Source organism: Castor canadensis, chromosome X (assembly GCF_047511655.1).
Source record: "Castor canadensis chromosome X, mCasCan1.hap1v2, whole genome shotgun sequence".
NCBI classification, from domain to species: Eukaryota; Metazoa; Chordata; class Mammalia; order Rodentia; family Castoridae; genus Castor; species Castor canadensis.
This window is the reverse complement of record NC_133405.1, coordinates 83,233,409-83,245,403: the sequence shown is the minus strand read 5'-3', so window position 1 is coordinate 83,245,403 and position 11,995 is coordinate 83,233,409. Positions and strand designations below refer to the sequence as shown.

The following is an 11,995-nucleotide window of genomic DNA, read 5'->3' as shown; positions in this document are numbered from 1 at the left end:
TGGGGAGATCTGAGGTGAGTTTGGGGTAGTTATTGTAACTCCAAATCATTTCCCAGCTTGGTGCCCCAGGACTCAGCTTAGGATATATCCCCTATTTCCGATGACCAGGATATGCAGATTGTGCAGATAAGCTCTTTGGCTAAATCAGATAGGCAAATATAAGTATGATAAATAAATACCACAGTTTTAGTAAGAAAATGGACTCCAGGCTAAGAGTCAGATACACTGTGTGACCTTCAGTGAGTTATTCTGCTTCTCTGAGCTTCAGTCTCCCCTTCCATTGTATGAGATCTAATGGTCTCTACCCACTGCAACAGCTGTTTGGAAAACTGAGAACCCATGAAAACACTTCCAAAGAGTGTCTTCAAGTTCTACTCCACCAAAATGGAATCTGTGATCTTACCGTGGACCTGATGTAACATGCACATTGGTTCTGTGTAATATCTACTATGTGTTTCCAGGCTACTTGGTGGCCCAAAGGGTGGGGCTGACATGCATTGCAGGGGACACAGATGAAAATGACATTCTGCCAAGCAACAAGGTTTTCTATTTTTGAATGAAAGATTCCTCTCATGAAGTGAGAGCTTCCCCATATGCTCAGCCACCCGTGAGTAGCCAAAGACTTTATTGCAAAATGAATATTCCATATTGTGCCATCTTGCTCCCTTACAGCAAGAAGAATTTCTATCTCTTTATCATTGCTTCATGGGTTTCTACAAACATCTCTACGCCAGTCATGACTATAGTCATTTCCTAGAGCAAGTAAGAGATCTGCTGTTTTTTCCCCCTTTGTCAGTGTGTGTTTAAAAAAAAATGTTTCTAAATACCCCTGGCAGCCTTGCTTATACAAATGTGCTCAGCATTTTACTTTTCTGAGCCTTCCACCTAGAGCAGCTGTCTTCTCTCTGTCAAACCCAGACCCCTTCTGCCTTCAAACCCATGCTTAAAATTCATCTGTGCAGTCTTTAATCCATTAACAAAGATTTGGTAAACCCTGGCTTGAGGCAGGCCCTGTGACGGGGTCCTATCCTTCAAGAAGAACTGTTGGTAAGCTGGGGAAATGAGACCCTCACACAGAGTGGGGGTGAAGTAGCAATCATGAGCAGCATGCTATGAGCGCCAGGTGAGCTGTGCAGGCAGGGTGCCCTGAGGAGAGCGTTGGACTGGCAGTGTCTGGAGGGCCAACTTGAGCTAGGCCTTAGAGAATGCTTCTGGAGGTAGAAATGCTAATTATTGTGATGCTATAATTACATATTGCATATATATGTTAATTATCACACCATACCCCATCCATATGTACAATTAAAATAAAAATTAATTAAAATATAAAAATAGATTTTAGAAAAGAGGATATACTGCTTTCAAACAGGTAAGGAGGAGGAAAAAGGAAAGAGGCAAAGAAGAGAGGAAAATGGAAAGGGAAGGGGAGTAAAGTCAGCAAAAGGGAGAGGCAGGAATGTAGACAATGGTTCCTGAGCAGTGAGAGCCCCAGGTAGCCATTTGCAGAAGCTGGAAAGGCAGTTGGGGTGGATTGGAGGACCTCAGATGTCAAGCTAAGGAGTAAGGCTACTGTTCTGTGGTCAATGGCAAGTATTAAGGGCTACTGAGTGGCCTTGAGGTTGAGGTATGAGGGTGGTGGCGGCAGCAGTCAGGCAGGAGGGAGAAGAAATGGTGACTTCCAGCTGGATTATCGTTCTGCCACTCTAGGAACCTTATAATCTCTGCATGTCTAACTCTATGAAGCAGCATTTGACACCTATCTGTTAATACTGGGAGGTAAGTTTGAGAATAGAGAGAATTTTTGAGCCAGTCAGACCCAGATTCAAATGCATATGCTATCACTTAGTCCCTGTGTGAATTTGGGTCAGTCATTTAACCACTCTGAGCACAGAGGTTAATGAAAAAGGCTAGCACATAGGAGATAAATGTTCAAACAACCTCCCTCCCTCCCTCCCTCTCTCCCTCCATCCCTCCCTATCTCCTTCCCTCTCTCCCTTCCTTCCTTCCTTCTCCCCTACTCTAGTTATCTGTGTGACTGTGCATGTATTTCTCTGGGTGGGATTGCCATTTACAGTGAGAGGGCTGTCTCTTCTTGCTTTAGTATGCTCAAATAAAAGTCCTCTCCTGCCAGGCACCGGTGGCTCATGCCTGTAATCCTAGGTACTCAGGAGGCAGAGATTGGGAGGATTGCAGTTCAAAGCCAGCCCCAGACGCTGTCTCGAAAATACACAACATAGGTCAAGGCTGGTGGAGTGGCTGAAGTGGTAGAGCACCTGTCTAGCAAGTGTGAAGCCCTGAATTCAAACACTAGTCCCATCAAAAAAAAAATCCTTTCCTGTCCCATAACGCATCTGACCAGTCCTTTCTCCTTCCTCATTCTGCATCAACAAACATTTATTGAAAGTCTATTATGTGGTAGGCACTGTTCTTGGTCTTGGAGAGAAAGCAGGAACAAAAACAGACAAAAATCTCTGCTTTTGCAGAACTGCTATTCTAGTTGCAGCCACAGAGGAGTCTTGCAATAAACAAATAAATGTGCAATACACCAGGTGGTGATAGGTGCAAAGATAGCAAAGCAAGGGGATGGAGAGTGATAAAAATTGGTCAAGGAAATACTTTTTAAAATTAGGTGATATCTAAGAAAGTCAGAAGTAAAGAAGTAAGGTAGAAGCCATAGGGCTATCTGGAAGACTAGAATTCCAGGAAGGAGGCAGTACAGGTGGAAAGGCCCTTAAGCAGGAGCATAGCCTGCTTTGCAGGTTCAAGAAACAGTGAAAAACCTAACATGTCCAGAGTAGAGTGAGCAAGGAGAATGGTAGGAGAGAAACCCAGGGAAGTGGTCAGCAATCAGATGAGGTAGGGGCTTGTAGACCAAGGTAAGAACTCTACTTCAAGAGAAAAGGAGAGCCACGGGAGGATTTGAAGAGAAAAGTGATAGGCTTTGACTTAACATTTTTACTGAATGCCTCTGGTCACTGAGTAGGGAATAAGCTGTAGGATGGGAAAGACAAAAAAGCAATGTGAGCTAGCATAGAAAGCTATGGCAATCCAGCAATCTTCCAGGTGAGAGGGCATGAGGTCTTACGAGGGTGGGGACCAGGAGGTGGTGAGAATTGGTCAGGTTCTGAGATATACTGTAAAGGCACAAGTGACATTATTCAGTAATGGATAGGATGTGGGGTGTTCAAGAAATCTCTTTCATTTGGGTGCCAGTAGTTCACGCCTGTAATCCTAGCTACTCAGGAGGCAGAGATCAGGAGGATCCAGGTTCAAAGCCAGCCTGCACAAATAGTTCATGAGATCCTATCTCAAAAAAACCCATCACAAAACAAAACAAATGGCTGGTGGAGTGGTTCAAGGTGTAGGCCCTGAGTTCAAACCCTAGTACCACACACACAAAAAGAAATCTCTTTTAAGGATGACCTCAAAGATTTTGGTCTGAGCAATGGGAGGATGGAGCTGCCATTTGCTGAGATGCAAAAGTCCAAAGGACAGGCACATTTAGAGTGAGGAGATTTTTTGTTTTGACCATGTTGAATGTGAGATGTCCATTAGACATCCAAGTGAAAATGGAGAGAAGGAAGTTGGATACATGTGTCAACCAGTCAAGAGAGAGTAGTGAGAACAAATATGTCCTATCTCAAATATTAAGAATGCAAAAAAGGGGACAGACATTTAATGAGGACAAAATATGTAGCTTTTCTTTATTTCCACCATGTTCTTGAGTATGTTTTCACTCTCATCCCCGTTGGATGGATCTCTACTACATATCAGGGACTAACATTTGCAGCATATTTATTATGTGTCAGATATTCTGACAAAAAGCATCTGAAGGAGTTCAGGAAATGCCATCCCCAAATATGCCACTTTGGACATCAAACCAAGGGCATTCAGGGAGGGAAGGGGAGAGGCTTTCTCTAAACTTCTCTTTTCTGCAGAAAGGCAGATCCTCCAAAAGGAACTCAATTGTCATGAATCCCCTCCCTGGGAATCTCATCAACTAAGAAGACTAAGATTCCTGTCACAGGAGAGGAGACTGGAGCTCAGCACCACGCACAATTCATCTTTCCTAAAAATCATTTCCTCTCCCCTTAGCTACCTACTTCCCCCTCCCTTATGAAGAGGGTAGAAAAAGTTTCTAGATCTTACTGGGGTTTTGGTATTCACTTTTCTTTCATGTGATGCTTCTGTTCTGTGCGCATAATAAATTTTGTATTCGTTTTCTCCTGTTAATTTGCCTGCTGTCAGTTTATTTCATAGACTCAATTATTGAGAGCCCTAAGAGGGTAGAGTAAAAGGCTTCACTCTGTTACACATTCCATTAAGCACAGCTTTATTACAAAGTAAATATTGTCATCTCCATTTTACAGATGAGAAAACTGAGGTAAGGTAAGCAAAACTCATTTGTCTTAAATCACGCAACTGCTAATGAATAAGCTGAGATTCAAACCAGGATCTAAGACCAGAAGTCTCTATTCCTCTCAACTCTTTGCTTATCACTAAGTGAGTCAGAGTCACCTCTTTGATCTCTATGTCAGTTATTTATTCTGTGAATTAAGCATACCTAAATGGTATTTAACACCAGTCCCTGTCAGATCCTTAGCATATTATGCTTAAATTGGTGGATGTTCAGGAGTTGTCAGTTTTGTTCTTTTTGAGATAGGGTCTTGCAATTTTGCTTAGGCTGGGCTCAAGTGATCCCCCTGTCTCAGCCTCCCAAGTAGCTGGGACTACAATTGGACACCACCACACCTAGCTTGTCAACGTATCTTGAATGTTTATTATTTAGGGGTTGTCAACTCATATTATTTTAATATTAGACCCAGAAAAAAGTAGGAAGGAAAACTTGATGGAAAGAAAGATCAATGAGGTATACAAACTGATTTTATTTGAATTTCTGGGTTATTTACTTTTCTGAGTTATCTGCAACTCCTACAATAGCACAAATAAAAAAGTAATAGCACAATTATTTTGGAGGTACAGAGGTTTGAACTCAGGGCTTTGCACTTGCTAGGAAGGCACTCTATTGCTTGAACCATGCCTCCAGTCCAGGTCATTTGGTTTTATTTCAATTGTATCTTTCCATAATGTATCATTCACTTTGGCACCCAGGAAGTGCTTCATAAGTGGTACTGACAGGCATCTGTTGGCCCAGTTACTTTTTTGGAATTCTGTGTAGTCTAGGTTACTGTGACCGACTTCCAACTCTACTCATTTGACAAACAATTCTGGTGCCTACTGTGTGGTAGGTGCTATGATAGGCACTGGGAATACCAAAATGGAAAATTATAGTTCTTAACATCAAGAAGCTCAGTTTAATGATGAGAAAACATTGTGAAACATTCAAAATACAAAGTGATAAGGAAGTGATATTATTGGGGTATGTTCCAGGGCAATGAAAGCATAAAGGAAAATCTGTTTGGAGTGAGTTGCAGGACCATACCAAAGAGAACGTGTGAGTTGATTCGAGAAGGATTTATCAGTTTTCTTACTTGGGGGCATTCCTGGCAAAGAAACTGGCTTGTGCAAATGTGCAGAGGTGTGAGATGTCAGCGAAGTTAGCATGGCTTCTTTGAAGGATGGTGGAAGATATGTTGGGGAGGCAGATTATAGGCCTTCCTAGGAGCTGATATCCTGTCTCTAGTCCTACATGGGGTCAGACAGGTAAGCAAATGAATGATAAGAGGAGACCAGAGGAAAGAGGTGGGGATGGTCGTGTAGCACTTGATTTTTCATGCTTATCTCAAGGAGGAAGTTCTTTCTGGATGTAGCCATATGGGAATGTGAATCCAGTGGTGGTAGGTTTTCTGATGATTTTATGGAAAAGCATCCGCATTTTTAAAATGTGGAATCTACAGATTTCTAAATGCTGGTAACTGATTTTTTTTTTAATTCAAAGTTTAAGTGAATACCGCACCAAACACAACACATCTGTTTGCTGGATGTGGCCTTCAGGCTATCATTTTGAGACCTGTGCTGTAAGGGATAGGCACTTATGGACACAGAAAATGAAGCAATACTTTTAACAATTAAAAGAAAAACCACAGGCTAGGGTATAGCTCAGTGGAACACTTGCTTAGCTTGCGTGAGGCCCTGGGTTTCATCTACACCATCACACATAAAAATAATAACCACATACATCCTTTACTGGGCTGTACTGCTGTGGCATTTCTACTACATATGAAGCCATATATTCTTTCTCTGGGGAACCAAAGTGAGGCCCTAGGTTAAATGCAGCTCCCAAGGCTTCTGGGGGGCAATAGTGTAACCCACTGTCTTAGTCCATCTATTAAAATCTTGGTAGAACATGGTAAACTGAGAGGAGTATGGCCCCTGAGCATTGGCACCGCTACCACTGCATAGTTGTCATTTGTTCTTTTTCATTTTAGAGGAAGAAGGAGGAAGTCTCTTTAAACTGTGTATGCAATGAATCCAGTGATGAGACAAATAAAGCACTATGTAATAGCTATTATAGTTTATAAACTCATCATTTTATTGGAGAAACTACGCACCCCCTCACCCCCAAAGAAATCACAGTGCCTTGCTCAAAGTGACCCAGCAAACTAGTGGCAGAGTCAGATCTCCTGATTCCTGGTCTAGCATTCTTTCCAATAATGCTGGGCTATGATAATTAAGGTAAATCAGCCTGGCACTTTTCCTAGCATCTAGAATTCCTGGTCTGGACAAGCAGGACTTGAGAGCAGCTGTTGCAAGTCTTTTTTTTTTTTTTCTTATCTGTATGATGATAATATTCTTTGCAAACGTTCTATTTCATGGGTAAAGGTTAAAGAGAGGACAAAAAGATGTTTTTGAAGCGCTGAGACCATTCACAAAGGGTATGAAAGAAATGTTGTCTGTGTCTAATATATTCAAGGCTTATGACCTCGGTGCTCTCTGGACTGACCTCCTTACCATATGCTTTTGGTTTTGTTTTGTTTCTCTTCTTTTGTCATCTTTTCTATTTCTCTCACTGGTCTAGGTCTTAGTCCTACACTCAGAATTGCTCTAGGGCACCACTGAGTCTCCTTGGTGGCATTTAAGATGCCTGCTTCAAGTTAATCAAATTGCTAATTATTTATGTCTCAGTAATGGGGGAATGAGAGTGCCTGGTTGGTAACAAACATGCATGTTTGCTCTGGCACAGTCACTTAGCTCTTTAAAATCAGAGACTGGTAACTTGTCAATTGTGACTCTTGACTAAACTAATCCTTTCCATCCTTCATTTCAGGGTCTATTGTTCTGACATTTGCCACTTTTTGTTTTTTTGCTCTGAACCTGTTTCTGATTGGTGCAGTTGTTGAAGATGCTGCAGTTGCAGCAGTGTACATCTGGAACATTTGGCTGACTTGTTGAACTTCCCCCAGGGAGTACTCCAGGGGAAGCATGGGAGGGGTGGAGAGGCCAGAACAGTTGCCTGCAAATAAGAGATGCCAATAGTGTCTGGTCATTCTGAGGCCACCCTTATAAAAATCCACCTCATTGTGCCCCTCAGTTTCCCCAAATGCTCCTTGAAGGCGCATGTTCTCCACTCCAAACTCCCCTGAAGCACTGAAAGAAGAGAAACTTCTGTGGATTCTCTCATACAGCACTTTCTGCATTGTAAAAGGGATCAATAAATATTTATTGGATTAATATATCAAGAAATCCTAAGAGATTGTCTTACCCTTCAAGGGGAAGCATCAGTTCCACCAGTCTCTTTCTCCATGACTTGGACTGTGTCCCCAGACTCACTCCAGGAGTGAGGCTGCCTGATTCCCAGCCCCTTTGGCTTCCCAGGCTTCTAGGTCTCCTTTTCTTCTGGCGAGCCATTGGATTGCAAACACAGCAGGCATGGTTTCATTCCAAATCCAGAACTGTTTTAATTAGTTTAACGTCTGTTAAACGCTTTGAAGATTGAAAGCAACAGATAAGTACTGGATGGTGTTATTAGCGACTGCAGTTAATTGCAAACATTTCTATTAATGCTAGTTTCTGCCTCCTTTTCTTTGCTCTACTTTCTTTCCAAGGTTCCCAAATTCTTCTCAGCCTCCCCCTTTCTCCCTCCCCCCATACTGGAGCTAAGGGGTTAAATTGGGGCGGAGTCCAAAGATAAACGACAGCGGCAGGCACCAACTGGAACGGAACAAGAGGGACGAGCTGGGTGGGGCTGCCAGGCACAGGCGAACCTTCACGCCCCCAGGCCCCGCCCAGCGGCTGGAGGCCCGGGCGGAACGGCAGGGGGCGGGGCGCCGAGGCTTGGCGGGTCCGGTGGTTGGGCGTCCCGGCGGCCTCAGGAGGGATGGGGCGGGGTTGGCCGGGACCTCCTCCCTCATTCCCTCGGCGGGCCGAGCCGCCCCTTTCTCCCGCCCCTCCTCCTCCCTTTCCCACCCCTCGGAGTGGAGCTGCACATGCGGCTGCTCCCAGTTCCGTCCCGCCCAGCCACCGTCGCGCAGGAACGGGTCCCTGCAGCCCCCAGCCGATGGCAGGACAGTAGCCGCCTGTCAGGGGTCGTGAACGGCTGAGACAGACGCAGCGGCTCCCGGGCCTCAGAGAGTGGGTGTCTCCAGAGGCCATGGGCTACCCTGAGGTAGAGCGCAAAGAACCCCTGCCTGCGGCAGCGCCAGCGCCAGCGCCAGCGCCACGGGAGCGGGGCAGCCAGGGCTGCGGCTGTCGCGGGGCCCCTGCCCGGGCGGGCGAAGGGAACAGCTGCCGGCTCTTCCTGGGTTTCTTTGGCCTCTCGCTGGCCCTCCACCTGCTGACGTTGTGCTGCTACCTAGAGTTGCGGTCCGAGTTGCGGCGGGAACGGGGAGCCGAGTCCCGCCTTGGCGGCCCTGGCACGCCTGGCACCTCTGGCACCCTGAGCAACCCTGGTGGCCTCGACCGCGATGGTCCCATCACCCGCCACCTCGGGCAGCAGTCACCTCGGCAGCAACTGTTGGAGCCAGGAGAAACCACACTCCCCCCTGACTCCCAGGACCGGCACCAGGTGAGTCACCTTGTCGGGGCGGCGTCGGCCCCCTCCCCTTGTAGGTACGGAGGGGGCCCTCCACCTCCCTCCAGGGGCGGGGGGACTCGGCCACTTGGAGCCAAGTGAGAGAGCAGGACCAGGGCGGGGTCGGGCGAGCAGGAGAGAAGTTGTCCGGGGCAGGTTGTCCTCTGTCCCCGGCCGGCTCATCCAGACGCTCTCAGGTCCCAGGGACTTGCAAACCCTCGCCCGCGCCCGCCGCCCCCGGCTCCAGGCTGCTTTGGGAAAGTTGGCTACGCTCCCGCCTGGGCCGGCGATTGGTGCCCGCGCTGCCCCCCTGGCCGACTAACGGCGAGCAGCCTGTGGCCCTCGTGCTCCCGGGACTTTCTCTGCCTCCGCCGCGGTGCTTGTTTTTTTCGTGTCCGAGCCGATGCCAGCACTCGCAGGCTCTCCTTTGGAGCTGGACTGTAAACAGCTGGAAGAAGTGCTCCACGCCCGTGGAAACAACTTCTAACCACACTCTCAGCCGGGTCCTTGGGGCGCTGACCACAACGTGGGCTTGTTCACACTTACCTGCAATTTGACACTGATTGTCCTCGGCGTTGTAGTGAGGATCAGCGCCCCGGAGGAATTCTGGTAGAAATATGCCGTCTTGCTAGACAACTTCTGAACAGCAATTTCAAAAATCTATGGAAATAAAACTCACCCTTTGCATGCCGGTTCTGACTTTTTTTTTGATGGGGGTGCAGTGGGAAAGGTGAGCGTGAACCTTTTTCATTACTGCTGGCTTTAAGCAGGAATCTCCCAATGGGATGAGTGATCACTCCCAAGAGCAGCTTTATTTTATTTGCAATCTTTGTGGTGTTTGTACCCTTGTTAACAACCCATTCGCTCTGGTGTTTGTTTTCTACCTTTTTTTCTAGCTCTTTATTCAAGTAAATTTAGTGCACCGAATGTGAGTATTGTCTTGATTGCCATATTTTGTGTTATATGTGAAATTTAGGAGAGGCAGCCAAGATCCATCCAAGAGGTGGTTAAAGGATAATAGTGAATTTGTAGCTCTTGGAGAAGAGGGTAAGTTGTGCAATAGAAGTTCCTTGAGGTGAGACTCAAGCCATCTGTATTTACACCACATTCAGAGTCATGGTCACAACTCTTTAAACCTCATTTGTGCTACATTGACTTCTTTCTTATCCAAACTCGTGCACTGGGTAGAGGCATCGCATTCATGATACTATTATGATGTCAGTACTGACAACTTTTCTGTTTTGCAGTGTGTGCTTTGTAAAGTTGACCTAGCCTTAAAATGTCTTGTGAGTACACTCCAACTTATCAAAGGAGACAATCAGCAGACATGCTTCTCATACTTGAAACTTTTAACACTGTAGATAAATGATAATTAACCAGGATTCTGCCCCAATGTCCAAAAGAAATACCTAGTAGCTGTGCAGTGACATTCTGTGAAAAGATGAGAGAATTCAACTTCCTTAGTCAAATGGTGGCCAAGACTTTTGATATTCAGAATGGACAGAGCCATGTTTATAGACTGCAGATTAGCAGGACAGCTGTACTTCAGGGCTTCTGTGATGGTATGGTTCGTTCACAGGTTTAAAATGGCATTTAGTTGCTTGCCCTTTGCTTAGCACTAAAATACTTCTGTCCTTTATTCTATTCTACTCTTTTTGAGTAGGAGAAGCAATGATACTGGCTCATTACATTTGTTGACATCAATTTTGAGTCGCAGATATTTAGAGTTGTAAGGGGCCATGTAAGGCCATTTTGTTGATTCCCTTAGAGAATGCATAGTCCCTGAGGGGGAAGTGGTTTGCCCAAGATCTCATAACCAGAGTTAAAACTAGGATGGACTTGCTCTCTTAACTCCCAGTTCAGTTCCCATTCCCCACAGTATTCTACCTACAGAGGCTTTTGGGGAGGGGGCAGGAGACAGGGTGGAGCTCCATAGTAGATATTTTACAAAGTAGAGGGCTCAGATCTAGGTCACCTTGTTCTACTCTACTACATTTTGAACAGACTAAGTTTAATTATGTATTTCCTTATTCATCCTGAACTTTCAGGAGAATTGGAATATACTCTGAAGGAGTTTTAGCCCAAAGTCAACTAAAGTTTTTCTATTTTTTTTTCAGCACTGGAGTTTGAACTCAGGGCCTCATACTTTCTAGGCTGACTCTGACAGCCTTTTTTTGTGATGGGTTTTTTTCTGATAGGCTCTCACAAACTATTTATGCAGGATTGGCTTTGAACCATGATCCTCCTGATCTCTGCCTCCTGAGTAGCTAGGATTATAGGCGTGAACCAGCTGCAGCCTGGCTTAGATTTCTCTTGAGGGCATTGGTTTTAATATACAATAAATAAATAAAAGAAAAGTTGATTGGCTATTAGAGCCGAGTTAATATTGCTACATCTTGGGTAAAATTTCTAGTGCCCTGGTGCACCCTCTGCTGGCTTTGCAGGGACATTTGATTGCAATATCTGCTGACAGTCAAAATTCTAAGTTATGCTGACAGATTCTGATTCATAAATAAGGAAGTAAACAGCCTTGTGGGATTTGGCCACGTAGGTCATATTTTTATATTTTAGTTTTTTAACACAAACAGCTGCTGTTACAGCAACTTTTGGACGGAGAGGAAGAAAGATAAAAATATGCACCCTCCATGGGCAACACATTCAGGTTTCTTACCAGTTTGTCTGCAAGGGGTGCAGGCAAGCTGATGAGAGTAAACCTTCAGGAAGATCTCATGAGACCTAGTGAGCAGAATAGTCAGAGGCACTACATTGAGGAAGGTCAGACAGTGAGGCAAAAGTAAACCTCTGTATCCATGCTTATGAGATGATGGGCTCTGGACTTTCAGTTATGACTCAAGGAGGGGATCTAGAAGTCACTGTAGGTGTATATATGTCACAACTCAATCAACAAACTTAGAATACAGAAGGAAGTTAGGGCAGTAAGGATACAAAGTAGTGAGATCAGGGAAATGTTAGAAAAGTCTTCTAAGTGAGAACATAGTTGCTGATGATACATCACACCTGGAA

General features: G+C 45.2%; 1 protein-coding gene across 7 annotated transcripts in view; it reads left to right on the top strand.

The window, feature by feature from the left end:
- The first annotated feature begins 8,321 nt into the window (after window positions 1-8,321).
- The window catches only part of Eda (ectodysplasin A), a 367,747-nt gene continuing 364,073 nt past the window's right edge, over window positions 8,322-11,995 (top strand). For 4 of the 7 annotated variants that reach the window (XM_074062327.1, XM_074062326.1, XM_074062328.1 and 1 more), the window contains exon 1: window positions 8,323-8,965. In XM_074062327.1, the coding sequence (XP_073918428.1) occupies window positions 8,552-8,965 (414 nt within the window). In that variant the 5' untranslated portion in view covers window positions 8,323-8,551. Of the gene's footprint in view, window positions 8,966-11,995 lie in introns of all 7 variants that reach the window. The other 3 variants (XM_074062329.1, XM_074062324.1, XM_074062325.1) reach the window with 3 other exon arrangements.